General features: G+C 43.7%; 1 protein-coding gene across 3 annotated transcripts in view; it reads left to right on the top strand.

Moving 5' to 3' along the window:
* STAM (signal transducing adaptor molecule) overlaps nt 1–16,267 on the top strand; it is a 33,068-nt gene extending 16,801 nt beyond the window's left edge. For 2 of the 3 annotated variants that reach the window (XM_069959544.1, XM_069959545.1), the window contains exons 8-14: nt 921–1,015; nt 3,523–3,611; nt 5,622–5,709; nt 7,825–7,879; nt 9,055–9,211; nt 9,310–9,449; nt 12,847–16,267. In XM_069959544.1, the coding sequence (XP_069815645.1) occupies nt 921–1,015; nt 3,523–3,611; nt 5,622–5,709; nt 7,825–7,879; nt 9,055–9,211; nt 9,310–9,449; nt 12,847–13,054 (832 nt within the window). In that variant the 3' untranslated portion in view covers nt 13,055–16,267. Of the gene's footprint in view, nt 1–920; nt 1,016–3,522; nt 3,612–5,621; nt 5,710–7,824; nt 7,880–9,054; nt 9,212–9,309; nt 9,455–12,846 lie in introns of all 3 variants that reach the window. The other variant, XM_069959546.1, reaches the window with a different exon arrangement.
* The last annotated feature ends 2,006 nt before the right edge of the window (nt 16,268–18,273 follow it).

Here is an 18,273-nt window from a genome sequence, read left to right on the forward strand (position 1 = left end):
GGACATATCAGCAGGTTACATGCTTCATCCTCAGCTCCCCGTGCTCTATAGGACATATCAGCAGGTTACATGCTTCATCCTCAGCTCCCCCCCCCCTCTATAGGACATATCAGCAGGTTACATGCTTCATCCTCAGCTCCCTGTGCTCTATAGGACATATCAGCAGGTTACATGCTTCATCCTCAGCTTCCCTCCCTCTATAGAACATATCAGCAGGTTACATGCTTCATCCTCAGCTTCCCTCCCTCTATAGGACATATCAGCAGGTTACATGCTTCATCCTCAGCTTCCCTCCCTCTATAGGACATATCAGCAGGTTACATGCTTCATCCTCAGCTCCCCTCCCCCTCTCTATAGGACATATCCGTAGGTTACATGCTTCATCCTCAGCTCCCCCCTCTCCAAAGGACATATCAGCAGGTTACATGCTTCATCCTCAGCTCCCCCCCCCTCTATAGGACATATCAGCAGGTTACATGCTTCATCCTCAGCTACCCCCTCTATAGGACATATCAGCAGGTTACATGCTTCATCCTCAGCCCCCCCTCTATAGGACATATCAGCAGGTTACATGCTTCATCCTCAGCCCCCCCTCTATAGGACATATCAGCAGGTGACATGCTTATCCTCCGCTTCCCTCCCTCTATAGGACATACATGCTTATCCTCAGCTTCCCTCCCTCTATAGGACATATCAGCAGGTTACATGCTTCATCCTCAGCCCCCCCTCTATAGGACATATCAGCAGGTGACATGCTTATCCTCCGCTTCCCTCCCTCTATAGGACATATCAGCAGGTTACATCCTTCATCCTCAGTCACATGGCATGGAGCTCCGGCCAGTCACATGGCTTATAGACCTGGACAGTCAAACCCTCTGCTTTGTCTCTATAAACATTTACCTTGTACATGTTTATTACAGTGACCCAAACTGGTGGAAAGGAGAGACGAGCGAAGGAGTCGGATTATTCCCCTCAAACTTTGTGACTGCTGACCTGACAGCGGAGCCGGAGATGAGTAAGTAGTATCTGATTGGTGTATAGTCATGTGATCTGCCCAGCCCTCCTACCTGCAGTAGTATCTGATTGGTGTATAGTCATGTGATCTGCCCAGCCCTCCTGCCTGCCATGATATCTGATTGGTGTATAGTCATGTGATCTGCCCAGCCCTCCTACCTGCAGTAGTATCTGATTGGTGTATAGTCATGTGATCTGCCCAGCTCTCCTGCCTGCCATGATATCTGATTGGTATATAGTCATGTGATCTGCCCAGCCCTCCTGCCTGCCATGATATCTGATTGGTGTATAGTCATGTTATCTGCCCAGCTCTCCTCCCTGCCATGATATCTGATTGGTGTATAGTCATGTGATCTGCCCAGCCCTCCTACCTGCAGTAGTATCTGATTGGTGTATAGTCATGTGATCTGCCCAGCTCTCCTGCCTGACATGATATCTGATTGGTGTATAGTCATGTGATCTGCCCAGCTCTCCTAGCTGCAGTAGTATCTGATTGGTGTATAGTCATGTGATCTGCCCAGCTCTCCTGCCTGCAGTAGTATCTGATTGGTGTATAGTCATGTGATCTGCCCAGCTCTCCTACCTGCCATGATATCTGATTGGTGTATAGTCATGTGATCTGCCCAGCTCTCCTACCTGCAGTAGTATCTGATTGGTGTATAGTCATGTGATCTGCCCAGCTCTCCTGCCTGCCATGATATCTGATTGGTGTATAGTCATGTGACCTGCCCAGCTCTCCTGCCTGCCATGATATCTGATTGGTGTATAGTCATGTTATCTGCCCAGCCCTCCTCCCTGCCATGATATCTGATTGGTGTATAGTCATGTGATCTGCCCAGCCCTCCTGCCTGCCATGATATCTGATTGGTATATAGTCATGTGATCTGCCCAGCCCTCCTGCCTGCCATGATATCTGATTGGTGTATAGTCATGTTATCTGCCCAGCTCTCCTCCCTGCCATGATATCTGATTGGTGTATAGTCATGTGATCTGCCCAGCCCTCCTACCTGCAGTAGTATCTGATTGGTGTATAGTCATGTGATCTGCCCAGCTCTCCTCCCTGCCATGATATCTGATTGGTGTATAGTCATGTGATCTGCCCAGCTCTCCTGCCTGCCATGATATCTGATTGGTATATAGTCATGTGATCTGCCCAGCCCTCCTGCCTGCCATGATATCTGATTGGTGTATAGTCATGTGATCTGCTCAGCTCTCCTACCTGCAGTAGTATCTGATTGGTGTATAGTCATGTGATCTGCCCAGCCCTCCTGCCTGCCATGATATCTGATTGGTGTATAGTCATGTGATCTGCCCAGCCCTCCTGCCTGCCATGATATCTGATTGGTATATAGTCATGTGATCTGCCCAGCCCTCCTGCCTGCCATGATATCTGATTTTTGTATAGTCATGTGATCTGCTCAGCCCTCCTCCCTGCCATGATATCTGATTGGTATATAGTCATGTGATCTGCCCAGCCCTCCTGCCTGCCATGATATCTGATTGGTGTATAGTCATGTGATCTGCCCAGCCCTCCTGCCTGCCATGATATCTGATTTTTGTATAGTCATGTGATCTGCTCAGCTCTCCTACCTGCAGTAGTATCTGATTGGTGTATAGTCATGTGATCTGCCCAGCTCTCCTCCCTGCAGTAGTATCTGATTGGTGTATAGTCATGTGATCTGCTCAGCTCTCCTACCTGCAGTAGTATCTGATTGGTGTATAGTCATGTGATCTGCTCAGCTCTCCTACCTGCAGTAGTATCTGATTGGTGTATAGTCATGTGATCTGCCCAGCTCTCCTACCTGCAGTAGTATCTGATTGGTGTATAGTCATGTGATCTGCCCAGGTCTCCTTGATATCTGATATCCCTAGTCTTGTATAGGATATACATTGCAGTATATATACTGTATACCTGGTCTGGTATAGGATATACATTGTAGTATATATATCCCTCGTCTGCTATAGGATATACATTGCAATATATATACCCCTGGTCCGGTATAGGATATACATTGTAGTATATATATCCCTCGTCTGCTATAGGATATACATTGTAGTATATATATCCCTCGTCGGCTATAGGATATACATTGTAGTATATATACCCCTGGTCTGGTATAGGATATACATTGCAGTATACAGTATATACCCCTGGTCTGCTATAGGATATACATTGCAATATATATACCCCTGGTCTGGTATAGGATATACATTGCAGTATACAGTATATACCCCTGGTCTGCTATAGGATATACATTGCAATATATATACCCCTGGTCTGGTATAGGATATACATTGCAGTATACAGTATATACCCCTGGTCTGCTATAGGATATACATTGCAATATATATACCCCTGGTCTGGTATAGGATATACATTGCAGTATATACCCCTGTTCTGGTATAGGATATACATTGCAGTATATATATATCCCTCATCTGCTATAGGATATACATTGCAGTATATGAAGCTGATATAAAGATATTTTCTTTCTTTACATCTTACAGTGAAGACAGAGAAGAAGACGGTGCAATTTAGTGATGAAGTCCAAGTGGAGACCATAGAACCAGAGCCGGAACCTGTATATATTGATGAGGTGAGATTATATATCATACACCAGGACACTGCACATACATCATACACCATTACACAGCACATACTGCGCATAACAGCTGTACTTACTGTATCCAGGTCCAGTCTCCTGCTATATACCAGCTGTACTTACTGTATCCAGGTCCAGTCTCCTGCTATATACCAGCTATGCTAACTGTATCCAGGTCCAGTCTCCTGCTATATACCAGCTATACTTACTGTATCCAGGTCCAGTCTCCTGAAGGCAGCTATATACCAGCTATACTTACTGTATCCAGGTCCAGTCTCCTGAAGGCTGCTATATACCAGCTATACTTACTGTATCCAGGTCCAGTCTCCTGAAGGCTGCTATATAACAGCTATACTTACTGTATCCCAGTCCAGTCTCATGGAGGCAGCCATATAACAGCTATACTTACTGTATTCAGGTCCAGTCTCCTGAAGGCAGCTATACTTACTGTATCCAGGTCCAGTCTCCTGAAGGCAGCTATATAACAGCTATACTTACTGTATCCAGGTCCATTATCCTGCTATACAACAGCAATACTTACTGTATCCAGGTCCAGTCTCCTGAAGGCAGCTATATAACAGCTATACTTACTGTATCCAGGTCCATTCTCCTGCTATATGCCAGCTATATAACAACTATACTTACTGTATCCAGGTCCAGTCTCCTGCTATATACCAGCTATATTTACTGTATCCAGGTCCAGTCTCCTGCTATATACCAGCTATACTAACTGTATCCAAGTCCAGTCTCCTGAAGGCTGCTATATACCAGCTATACTTACTGTATTCAGGCCCAATCTCCTGAAGGCAGCTATATAGCAGCTATACTTACTGTATCCAGGTCCAGTCTCCTGCTATATACCAGCTATACTTACTGTATCCAGGTCCAGTCTCCTGCTATATACCAGCTATGCTAACTGTATCCAGGTCCAGTCTCCTGCTATATACCAGCTATACTTACTGTATCCAGGTCCAGTCTCCTGAAGGCTCCTATATAACAGCTGTACTTACTGTATCCAGGTCCAGTCTCCTGAAGGCTCCTATATAACAGCTGTACTTACTGTATCCAGGTCCAGTCTCCTGAAGGCAGCTATATAACAGCTATACTTACTGTATCCAGGTCCAGTCTTCTGCTGTATACCAGCTATACTTACTGTATCCAGGTCCAGTCTCTTGCTATATAACAGCTGTACTTACTGTATCCAGGTCCAGTCTCCTGAAGGCTGCTATATAACAGCTATACTTACTGTATCCAGGTCCAGTCTCCTGCTATATACCAGCTATACTTACTGTATCCAGGCCCAGTCTCCTTCCCTATACGAGCTATACTTACTGTATCCAGGCCCAGTCTCCTGACTGCTATATACCAGCTATACTTACTGTATCCAGGTCCAGTCTCCTGCTATATAACAGCTAAACTTACTGTATCCAGGTCCAGTCTCCTGCTATATAACAGCTATACTTACTGTATCCAGGTCCAGTCTCCTGCTATATAACAGCTATACTTACTGTATCCAGGTCCAGTCTCCTGCTATATAACAGCTGTACTTACTGTATCCAGGTCCAGTCTCCTGCTATATAACAGCTATACTTACTGTATCCAGGTCCAGTCTCCTGCTATATAACAGCTAAACTTACTGTATCCAGGCCCAGTCTCCTGCTCTATACGAGCTATACTTACTGTATCCAGGTCCAGTCTCCTGACTGCTATATAACAGCTATACTTACTGTATCCAGGTCCAGTCTCCTGACTGCTATATACCAGCTATACTTACTGTATCCAGGCCCAGTCTCCTGACTGCTATATACCTATATATTCAGGTGCTTTATATCACATGTACTGGTGTTAGATGGTGGACGTTATAAGGACAGGTACAGTAAGTAAATGCCCCTTATTAGAGGTGATGTCGCCCCCTACTACTCTCTGAAGGGAGGGGCCTCAGGTTTGGATACCGACCTCTTTGGATTTGCAGATTTGCCATAATTCCTATGTTTTATGTTACAGGAAAAAATGGATCAGTTGCTGCAGATGTTACAGAGCGCTGATCCCACGGACGGGTTACCGGACGCCGCTGACCTGATCCATCTGGAAGGTGAGTGATGGGGGGTATTGCACCGCACACAGGAGGAAGGGGCTGTGCTTTCTCTAATCACCCCTTTAACCCTTTAAGGACATGGCCCATTTTCGTTTTTACGTTTTCGGTTTTTCCTCCTTGTGTATATAAGGCCTTACATAGCACTTGCATTTTTCCACCTAGAGACCCACATGAGCCCTTATTTTTTGCGTCACTGATTGTACTTTGCAATTACAGGCTGAATTTTTGCATAAAGTCACTGCGAAACCAGAAAAAAATTCAAAGTGTGGTGAAATTGAAAAAAAAAACGCATTTCTTTTATTTGGGGGAAATGTGTTTTTACGCCATTCGCCCTGGGGTAAAACTGACTTGTTATATATGTTCCTCAAGTCGTTATGATTACAACGATATATAACATGTATAACTGATATTGTATCGGATGGCCTGTAAAAAATTTAAACCATTGTCAACAAATATACGTCACTTAAAACCGCTCCATTCCCGGCTTATAGCGCTTTTATCCTTTGGTCTATGGGGCTGTGCCAGGTGTCATTTTTTGCGCCATGATGTGTTCTTTCTATCGGTACCTTGATTGCGCATATACGACTTTTTGATCGCTTTTTATTACAATTTTTCTGGATTTGATGCGACCAAAAATGCTCAATTTTGCACTTTGGGATTTTTTTGCGCTGACGCCGTTTACCGTGCGAGATCAGGAATGTGATTAATTAATAGTTCGGGCGATTACGCACACGGCGATAGCAAACATGTTTATTTATTTATTTACTTTTATTTATAACCTGGGAAAAGGGGGGTGATTCAGACTTTTATTAGGGGAGGGGGCTTTTTACTATTAATGACATTTTTTTTTTAACTTTTACACTTATACTAGAAGCCTCCCTGGGGTTAGGGTTATTCCCCCCTGGGGTTAGGGTTATTCCCCCTGGGGGACTTCTAGTATAAGTGCTTTGATCTCTCATTGAGATCTCTGCAGCATAGATATGCTGCAGAGATCCATGAGATAGGCTGCTGCAGCCGGAAGTAAACGAGTGCCGAGCCGGGGACAGCGCCATCTTGGAGCGGTCCCCGGCCGGCAGCACACACGGAGATCGCTCCTCCGGGATAACATCCCGGAGGAGCGATCTCGCCACTAGACACCAGGGATGAAGCTGCGTCCGGTAATCGGATGCAGCTGTCAACTTTGACAGCTGCATCCGATTACTGTATTAGCGGGCACGGCGATCGGACCGTGCCCGCTAATACCTACGGTCCCGGGCTACACGCAGCACCCGGGACCGGTGCGGTTCAGAGCGGGGCCGCCGCGCGGCCCCGCTCTGAACTCCCTTACCGGCATCAGGGCGTAAATTTACGCCCGATGTCGTTAAGGGGTTAAAGTGTAACTGTCATTAAATATCAACAGTACAAGCGATTTTAAGAAACTCTGTAATAGGTTTTATGTACTAAAAGAGTTTCCTTCTGTAGTGAAAAAGCAATCTCCCAGCCTCCCCCCTCACATCAGAAGAAGCAGGATTTCTGTTTCCATTATGTGGCTATGGAGAGGGGAGGGGCTGTTAGGAGTGAGTGAGCACGGAGCAGTCCTGCACAGCACAACACCCTGCAATCTTCTCTCAGTAAGTTCATAGATAAGCACTGACCTTTCTGATCCCAGAATCCTGCAGTTTAGGTGCCCAGAGAGTCTACAAACAGCTGACCTTCATGTCACCTCTTCCTGCTCCCTCATCTCCCTCAGCCCCTCCCCCCTTCATAGTCTTACAATGGAGAGAGCAGAGCCCGTCTTCACTGGCTTCTCTGTAATGAAGACGTGTTTGCCTGATAATGCACAGATAAGAAGTCAGGGGGGGGGAGGCTGGGAGATTGCTTCTTGGGGACAGAAGGAGGCTTTTTTGGCTGATGAAACCTATTACAGAGTTTCTTAAAATCGCTTATACTACTGATTTCTGCAATAAAAAAAAACATGACAGTTACGCTTTAAGCAGGGAAGCCCCTCCCCCAGGATGTCCGTATTCCCCAGTAGATGGAATGGTGCTGTAATGCGTATCTGTGGTGATGGCCGCGCTCCCGGGATCAGCTGCGTCTATAAGTTACAAATCACTTGTCTTGTCCATCCGGCAGCTGCCTGTCACCAGATGGGGCCGATGATCGATGAGAAGCTGGAGGACATTGACAGGTGGGTATATACAGCCGCATAACACACTGCAGTATATACAGCCGCATAACACACTGCACTATATATACAGCCGCATAACACACCACTATATATACAGCCGCATAACACACTGCAGTATATATACAGCCGCATAACACACTGCACTATATACAACCACATAACACACTGCACTATATACAGCCGCATAACACACTCCACTATATACAACCGCATAACACACTGCACTATATACAGCCACATAACACACTGCACTTTACAGCCGCATAACAGACTGCAGTATATACAGCCACACAACACACTGCAGTATATACAGCCACATAACTGCAGTATATACAGCCGCATAACATACTGCAGTATATACAGCCGCATAACACACTGCAGTATATTTATTTACATAACACACTTCAGTATATACAGCCGCATAACACACTGCAGTATATACATTTACATAACACACTGCACTATATATACAGCCGCATAACACACTGCAGTATATACAGCCGCATAACACTGCAGTATATACAGCCGCATAACACACTGCAGTATATACAACCGCATAACACACTGCACTATATACAGCCGTATATCACACTGCACTATATACAGCCACATAACACACTGCACTATATACAGCCGCATAACACACTGCACTATATACAGCCGCATAACACACTGCACTATATACAGCCGCATAACACACTGCACTATATACAGCTGCATAACACACTGCACTATATACAGCCACATAACACACTGCGGTATATACAGCCGCTCGATATATACAGCTGCATAACACTCTGCACTATGTATACAGCCGCATAACACAGAGCAGTAAATATACAGCCGCATAACACACTGCACTATATATACAGCCGCATAACACACTGCACTATACAGCCGCATAACACACTGCACTATATATACAGCCGCATAACACACTGCACTATATATACAGCTGCATAACACACTGCGGTATATACAGCCGCTCGGTATATACAGCCGCATAACACACTGCACTATATACAGCCGCATAACACACTGCGGTATATACAGTCGCTCCGTATATACAGCCGCATAACACACTGCACTATATACAGCCACATAACTGCAGTATATACAGCCGCATAACACACTGCAGTATATACAGCCGCTCTGTTCCCCTCTGTTCGTTCCAGGAAACACTCAGAACTCTCTGAGTTGAATGTGAAGGTGATGGAGGCGCTCTCCTTATACACCAAGCTGATGAACGAGGACCCCATGTACTCAATGTACGCCAAGCTGCAGAACCAGCAGTACTACCTGCCGCCAGCGGGGGGCGCTCCACAGCCGCCGGTACTGTCCTGTATATAGTGTATACCGCTGATCCCTCAGGACGGGAGCCCTCAGCAGTATCTCATGCTTTCCTTCCGTTTCCACCTCTCCGTTTGTAGACGTATCAAGGACAACATCCGAACGCGGCCTATCTAGTCAGCGGGAATACGATGGGCCCCGTCCACACCTACCCCGTCCCTCCAGAACAGCTGCCGACAACCTCCGACCTCCCCAACCAGTCACCGCAAGCTTCATATAAGTAACGTGAATAGATTCCTCTATATACAGTGTGATCAATTATATCAGTCTCTGCCAGAGATTATACCCTATAGGGGGTGTATATAACTATCACATGGTGTGTATACCCTATAGGGGGTGTATATAACTATCACATGGTGTGTATACCTTATAGGGGGGTGTATATAACTATCACATGGTGTGTATACCCTATAGGGGGTGTATATAACTATCACATGGTGTGTATACCCTATAGGGGGTGTATATAACTATCACATGGTGTGTATACCTTATAGGGGGGGGTGTATATAACTATCACATGGTGTGTATACCCTATAGGGGGTGTATATAACTATCACATGGTGTGTATACCCTATAGGGGGTGTATATAACTATCACATGGTGTGTATACCTTATAGGGGGGTGTATATAACTATCACATGGTGTGTATACCCTATAGGGGGTGTATATAACTATCACATGGTGTGTATACCCTATAGGGGGTGTATATAACTATCACATGGTGTGTATACCTTATAGGGGGGTGTATATAACTATCACATGGTGTGTATACCCTATAGGGGGTGTATATAACTATCACATGGTGTGTATACCCTATAGGGGGTGTATATAACTATCACATGGTGTGTATACCCTATAGGGAGTGTATATAACTATCACATGGTGTGTATACCCTATAGGGGGTGTATATAACTATCACATGGTGTGTATACCCTATAGGGGGTGTATATAACTATCACATGGTGTGTATACCCTATAGGGGGTGTATATAACTATCACATGGTGTGTATACCTTATAGGGGGGTGTATATAACTATCACATGGTGTGTATACCCTATAGGGGGTGTATATAACTATCACATGGTGTGTATACCCTATAGGGGGTGTATATAACTATCACATGGTGTGTATACCCTATAGGGGGTGTATATAACTATCACATGGTGTGTATACCCTATAGGGAGTGTATATAACTATCACATGGTGTGTATACCCTATAGGGGGTGTATATAACTATCACATGGTGTGTATACCCTATAGGGGGTGTATATAACTACATATACCTTTGCTGCGGATCAGGACACGTCTCTCTTAAATGAGCTGACTACGGACACATCGCTCACTAGGATCAGTATAGAGTATATGGACGACTACAATAATGATCAGGAACCAATGACTTGGTATTACGGTGGTAACAATAATAATAATATGTAGTAGTAATAATACTGCTGATGGTGATAATACTAGTAATAGTAACAATCATCATCATTATAATAATACTACTACTACTGATGGTGATATTATTATATAATAATGATAATATTACTGATAGTAACAATAATAATATGTAGTAGTAATAATACTGATGGTGATAATAGTAACAATCATAATAATAATACTGAGAATAATACTACTGATGGTGATAATAATGGTAGTAATAGTAACAATAATAATATTACTGACAATAATAATAACTAAAGAGGAGGGAATCTACAGTAGGAATAAATGATTTATTTCGGGATTCTGCTCATGGGGCTGCGGCTCTGATGTCCGTGCTGCTCTCCGGGTGCTGAAAAACTGGATCCGTCTTCTCCCAGCACCTGGAGAGCAGCACGGACATCAGAGCCGCAGCCCCATGATCAGAATCCCGAAAAGAATTCATTCCTACTGTAGATTCCCTCCTCTCTAGTTATTATTCTCTCTATTATTATTGTTACCATCAGTATTATTATTATTATCATTGTTACCATCAGTATTATCATTATTGTTACCATCAGTATTATTATTGTTACCATCAGTATTATCATTATTGTTACCATCAGTATTATTATTGTTACCATCAGTATTATTATTGTTACCATCAGTATTGTTACCATCAGTATTATTATTATTGTTACCATCAGTATTATTATTATTGTTACCATCAGTATTATTATTATTATCATTGTTACCATCAGTATTATTATCATTGTTACCATCAGTATTATTATTATTGTTACCATCAGTATTATTATTATTATCATTGTTACCATCAGTATTATCATTATTGTTACCATCAGTATTATTATTGTTACCATCAGTATTATCATTATTGTTACATCAGTATTATTATTGTTACCATCAGTATTATTATCATTATTGTTGTTGTTACCATCAGTATTATTATTATTGTTACCATCAGTATTAGTATTATTAATAATACTGATGGTAATAATAATAATAATACTGATGGTAATAATAATAATAATAATAATAATACTGATGGTAATAATAATAATAATACTGATGGTAATAATAATAATAATACTGATGGTAATAATAATAATAATACTGATGGTAATAATAATAATAATACTGATGGTAATAATAATAATAATACTGATGGTAATAATAATAATAATACTGATGGTAATAATAATAATAATACTGATGGTAATAATAATAATAATACTGATGGTAATAATAATAATAATACTGATGGTAATAATAATAATAATAATAATAATACTGATGGTAATAATAATAATACTGATGGTAATAATAATAATAATACTGATGGTAATAATAATAATAATAATAATAATACTGATGGTAACAATAATAATAATACTGATGGTAACAATAATAATAATACTGATGGTAACAATAATAATAATACTGATGGTAATAATAATAATAATACTGATGGTAATAATAATAATAATAATAATACTGATGGTAATAATAATAATAATACTGATGGTAATAATAATAATAATACTGATGGTAATAATAATAATAATAATAATAATACTGATGGTAATAATAATAATAATACTGATGGTAATAATAATAATAATAATAATACTGATGGTAATAATAATAATAATACTGATGGTAATAATAATAATAATACTGATGGTAATAATAATAATAATAATAATAATACTGATGGTAATAATAATAATAATAATAATAATAATACTGATGGTAACAATAATAATACTGATGGTAACAATAATAATACTGATGGTAACAATAATAATACTATCAGTATTATTGTTACCATCAGTATTATTAATATTATTGTTACTATCAGTAGTATCACTATTATTATTGTTACTATTATCACCATCAGTATTATTACATATAATTATTATTGTTACTATTATTATCATCCGTATTATTACTATTACATATTAATATCATTATTGTTACTACTATTATTATTATCTCCATCAGTATTATTATTACATATTATTATAATTATTCTTACTATTACTATTATCATGGTGTTATTATTAGATGACTCCCGGGGGGGTATGGGGGTTCTGGAAGCTTCTGTTCTCTTCCTTCTTTGTTGTCTCCATCTTGGACGCGGCCGTGATGTAACCTCCATCTCCACCTTTGTCTTTCAGGCCGGCAGGATCGGCGGCAGGAAGCTCGTATGTCGGCCCGGCTGCAGGATACACAGCGAACCCTGCGGCTGCCATAGACCTCACTATTTATCAGACTGGTACCAACATGTCCCAAGTCCCCAACTACCCGCCCCCCTCCACCACCCTGCCCCCCTCCCCCGCCAGCCAAGACCAAGCACACAGCTACTCCCAGAAGGCCCTGCTCTAAGCCCCTCTATAACAGCGTCATGTCACCACTCCCTGCCTTATACCTTCACTATTAGCCGACCATTGGGGAAGCCGAGGTTTAGGTTTAACCCTTTGTATAATACACTACAGAGAGCGAATCTCGCAGACGCCTCTTATCCGTGATGGGTGAATAGTGACGTGGAGGTGTTTTCTTCATGGTGACCATATAGCGGCACGTAATGGCGGTATAGAACAGCATTGTCTTATAGATGATAGCCCCTAGGACCGCGCCCTTCATCACCTCCCGACTGACACATCGGATTACCGACATCCTGAATCCGCTTAGCGATGACTTTTTCCTCCCGATTCTTTGTCTCGTTGAGTGGCTGGTTCTGTGGATCTGGTATCGCCGGTCCGGGCTCGGTGACGCGGCGGACCCATTAGCCGCCGGTTATGCTGAGAATCGTTGCATTATCCTCCTCTAATATTATTGCTTTTTGTTTTTATTTCCTGTTTTTAACCATTTTTAGCAGAGTTGTGTGATCAGTAAGGCGGCCTCCATGAGTGATGCCCCCAGCTTCTCTCTGTTGCCGCTCAGGACCTCCGATAAGCCAGGTGACATATTATTAAAGGGATTATCCACGATTAGAGAAATCACAGCTACTTTCTTGTTAAAACAGCCCCCATCCCCCATCCCCGTCATCATGCTCTTTGGTAGAACCGAATACCGCACCCAACCTGAGGACAGGAGAGGCGCTGTGTGAAGTGAACTGCCATGTTTATTTAAAGGGGTTTTCCAATTTTTATTTTGTAAATTTTTTTTTTACTGTTGAACAACCCTGCCTGACTTTGTAATTTATTTTTTATTAAAATGTCTAGCTCCTCGCTGAGCGTCCTGCTGTGTGTGCTCTGTGAATAGTACGTGGGCGGGCGGGTGTGCTCTGTGGCAGGGTGGCAGGCGGGTGTGCTCTGTGTATAGTACGTTGGCGGGCGGGTGCGCTCTGTGGCGGCAGGCGGGTGTGCGCTGTGTATAGTACAGTGGCGGGCGGGTGCGCTCTGTGGCGGCAGGCGGGTGTGCACTGTGTATAGTACAGTGACGGGCGGGTGCGCTCTGTGGCAGGTAGGTACGCTCTGTGTATAGTACATTGGCGGGCAGGTGCGCTCTGTGGCAGGCAGGTACACTCTGTGTATAGTACAGGGTCAGCAGGTGGGTGCGCTCTGTGTATAGTACGGTGGCGGGCAGGTGCACTCTGTGGCAGGCAGGTACACTCTGTGTATAGTACAGTGGCGGGCGGGTGTGCTCTGTGTATAGTACGGGGTCAGCAGGCGGGTGCGCTCTGTGTATAGTATGGTGGCAGGCGGGGCGGCACTCACATCAGTCCTGTTCTGCAGCAGGAATTTCAGATATTCCACTATTATAGGTGGGGAGATTAACTTGGAAAACTCCTTTAAGTCTGGACAATCTCTTCAAGCTCCCCATACACGTTACATAGGTGTAGGCCAAACCTGAACTGGATGAGCATGTAATGTGTATGGCTGATGATGGGAGAAAAGACCCCCAGCAGACTCCAGTATAAGGTGGTTGGGTCTGGAGACCCCCAGTATAAGGTGGTGGGCTGTGGAGACCCCCAGTATAAGGTGGTGGGCTGTGGAGACCCCCAGTATAAGGTGGTGGGCTCTGGTGGGTGTCATGTTACGGTTCCACCACGTTGTTTCTGTATATAAAGGAGACCGGGATGCGATGCTAGATCACATGACACATGGCGGACAGCACTGGCTTATAATATGGTCCTATAGAACAGAAGTGACGGAACGCGACTCCATGAAGAGCTATAACAAGTAATGGATTCACTGCAGGATTTTAAGAGTCCATCAACCTATGGAAACATTTGAAGGCACACTGCCACATGTCTGCCATTATTACCTCATCTAGCTGTTCCTTTCTGTCTAGAATCTCTTTCGGTTAGGTCATGTGACCTCATAATGACCCCCCTGGAAAATACATGTGTGTCTGTGCTCACCATCTTAGCCAACAGAACCTTCTGTGTGATACAGCTGCATGAGCCGTACCACGAAAGCTTTCCACGGGGGGAGAAGGAGATAGAGGCTCCCATTACAGTTACTGCTGATGATTATACAGCCCCTATCTGTATACTTACAGCCTCTCAGCAGAGCTGGGATGGAATAGAGGACACTGCGGGGAAAGGGAGGGTGAGGGTGTGTTACAGCCTGGCAGTGCTTCTATAAAGAGAGTGTGTGAGATCCGAGGTCACATGACTCATACAGTGAAATGTATGGATGCAGCAGAGCTGGGATGGAATATAGGACACCGTGGGGATAGGGAGGGTGAGGGTGTGTTTCAGCCTGGCAGTGCTTCTATAAAAAAAGAGTGTGAGATCCGAGGTCACATGACTCATACAGTGATATGTATGGATGCAGCAGAGCTGGGATGGACTAGAGGACACTGCGGGGATAGGAAGGGTGAGGGAGCCATTGACTTGAAGCCTGCATTGTGCTGGAACATACCCTGAGACTTTCCTAATCCATGGTTATGGGCTGCATCCAGCTGCTCTTGTTCTGTGTACGCTCCTTCATAATACAGCGCTATATAGGACGATCGGCATTGTTAGGCGAGAGGTGAAGATGTCTCCAGCTTCAGCATGCTTCGGTCTGGTATTACAGGTGAACCCTACACAAGTGCAATACCAGAAACTGTCTATAGACCAAGGGTTATTACTGGGAAAAAACTTTTTAATCATGTGTACCCCTTTAATCAGGTTCCATTTAGTTGCAATGCACACAGATGAATAATGGGAGAGGGGGGGTGGGCAGGGAGTTTTATGCTATTATATATTTCTGATGAGTATGACTGAGTATTTTTAGGGTTTTCCTCTTATGTAATGTCCTTTAGCCGTGCAGTATGTACAGCAGTGCCGCTCCTTATAAGAACCATTCCTCTCGCTGAAGGACGTTGCAGCTCAAGGATTGTAGATTCACGTTATAAAATGACGGCGACCATAATGTCCCACATATGGTGGAAAGAACGGCCTCTCCAGCAATCCTAAGTAATGATACCCTATTGGATGGCCGATCTCCCATTATAACAGCTGGTGATGTAACGGGCAGCGCATGACCACCTCTCACACCTTCGCCATCTTGTTCCCCGTTCGGTATTATATGTTGCAAATTGCTTTTTGAAACTGTATTTTTTTTTAAATGTTCTAAAATAAACCAGAATATCTGAAAGAGCGAACATCCTCTGATTTATTTCATTGGTTGTCCTATAATTTTCTAGAAGGTTGTGTTCACACAAGGTACGGACAGTGGCCGTTATTCCATTGAAAACTGCATTGAAGTCAACGCAGAACAGCCAGAAGTAATTGATAATTATTTCCACGGCCGTTCTCTTCATAAAAAATCATATTCTAATATTAAAACTCAAAAAATTGTTGGCGAAATATTATAAGGACAAATAAATCCAGACAAACCCTGCGCGGCTGAGAGCCGAGGGCGTCTCCTGTCACCGGATCATCTGACTAAGTGGAGAGCAGAGATGTCCTAGAGATGTGGCCGAGCAGAACGTGCAGCACTCCTCCCCGCACTGCATGCCTCCAGCACTGAGCCCCATACATCACTCAATGACGGAGGGGTGGGGGAGGGAGGAGGCCGGAACACTGGCACACTCAGTAACAGATCCCACTGAAGTTATCTGGTGCAGTTCACTAGCTTTGCTGTGTGGACTGGGGAAGGATCAACAGAGTCATCATTAGAGGACTTAGATTTAAAGAGGTTGTCTCATAAACCAGCCCCTGTCTATAGGTCTGTTATGGTATATAGAGATTATAAAGGGGGGAGGGGGTCTTCCACTCAGGATCTATTATAAGACAGAATACAGCAATGCTGTTTGGCACACAGTCTAAATCGAGCCAACCCTACAGAATATAGACAGTTGTGTAAGGCTGAATAACCGCTTAATACCGATCACCTGCCAACCATCATTAGGAGGCACACACAGCTTGAGGGGCCACCAGGGCCGGACTGGCACTCAGATCTCAGCAGCCCACATAGCATATCCTTCCAATATAATATGGATAGCAGAGTACTATACATGCTGTAGCCAATTCTGCTGTAATTGACCAAGTTCCTCATTACTTACTTAAATATGTGAACCCCACCATCAACGCATAAAGATAAAATATAATGTACTGTGGATTTGATGCTGCATATTTTTGTATTTATGTATTTCAGCAGCATCAAATCTGCAATGAATTATGTACAAGTACAGAGCTGTAGAAAGGTGTGTGGGGAGATATAGTATAAGGGACCCTTAGTCCAATGTAAACTTTTATAATTCTCCATTTCATTACCAGTGGAAGTGTCACAGAGGCGGAGCCGAGCCATGACTCCACCTCTGACTGACATACATGGCCGGCTGCGGCTGTCACTGTGACACTTCAGCTGGTAATAAAAATACTGATTATAAATAGTGATTATAGTGCAATTACATCCACCTACTCACAGGAGGCGTCTTCTCTGCATGGATTGCATTTGCTGTTTTTGCTGAAGTTCTTGTTCGGCCGTCATGAAGACTTCTACGGCCGTAACTCCTCTCTGCAATCTACTAGACAAAGATTTTAGGTTCCTCACTCCAGTATCACACACATCTATATAAAAACTCCCCAAGAGTATTGCTTTACACAGTGACCTTGCTCCCTCTGTGCCCCCATATAAGCAGTTTCTGCATCCAAATAGTAGTCCCCCCTGTAATATCCCCATATAAAGGCCCCCCCCTGTAACATCCCCATATAAAGCCCCCCCCATGTAACATCCCCATATAAAGGCCCTCCCCCCCTGTAACATCCCCATATAAAGCCCCTCCCCCCTGTAACATCCCCATATAAAGCCCCCCCATGTAACTTCCCCATATAAAGGCCCTCCCCCCCCCGTAACATCCCTATATAAAGCCCCCCCCCATGTAACATCCCCATATAAAGGCCCTCCCCCCTGTAACATCCCCATATAAAGCCCCTCCCCCCTGTAACATCCCCATATAAAGCCCCCCCATGTAACATCCCCATATAAAGGCCCTCCCCCCCCGTAACATCCCCATATAAAGGCCCTCCCCCCCCCCCGTAACATCCCCATATAAAGCCCCCCCCTCATGTAACATCCCCATATAAAGGCCCTCCCCCCTGTAACATCCCCATATAAAGCCCCCCCCTGTAACATCCCCATATAAACCCCCCCCCCATGTAACAT

The sequence above is a fragment of the Dendropsophus ebraccatus genome, chromosome 2 (assembly GCF_027789765.1).
Source record: "Dendropsophus ebraccatus isolate aDenEbr1 chromosome 2, aDenEbr1.pat, whole genome shotgun sequence".
NCBI classification, from domain to species: Eukaryota; Metazoa; Chordata; class Amphibia; order Anura; family Hylidae; genus Dendropsophus; species Dendropsophus ebraccatus.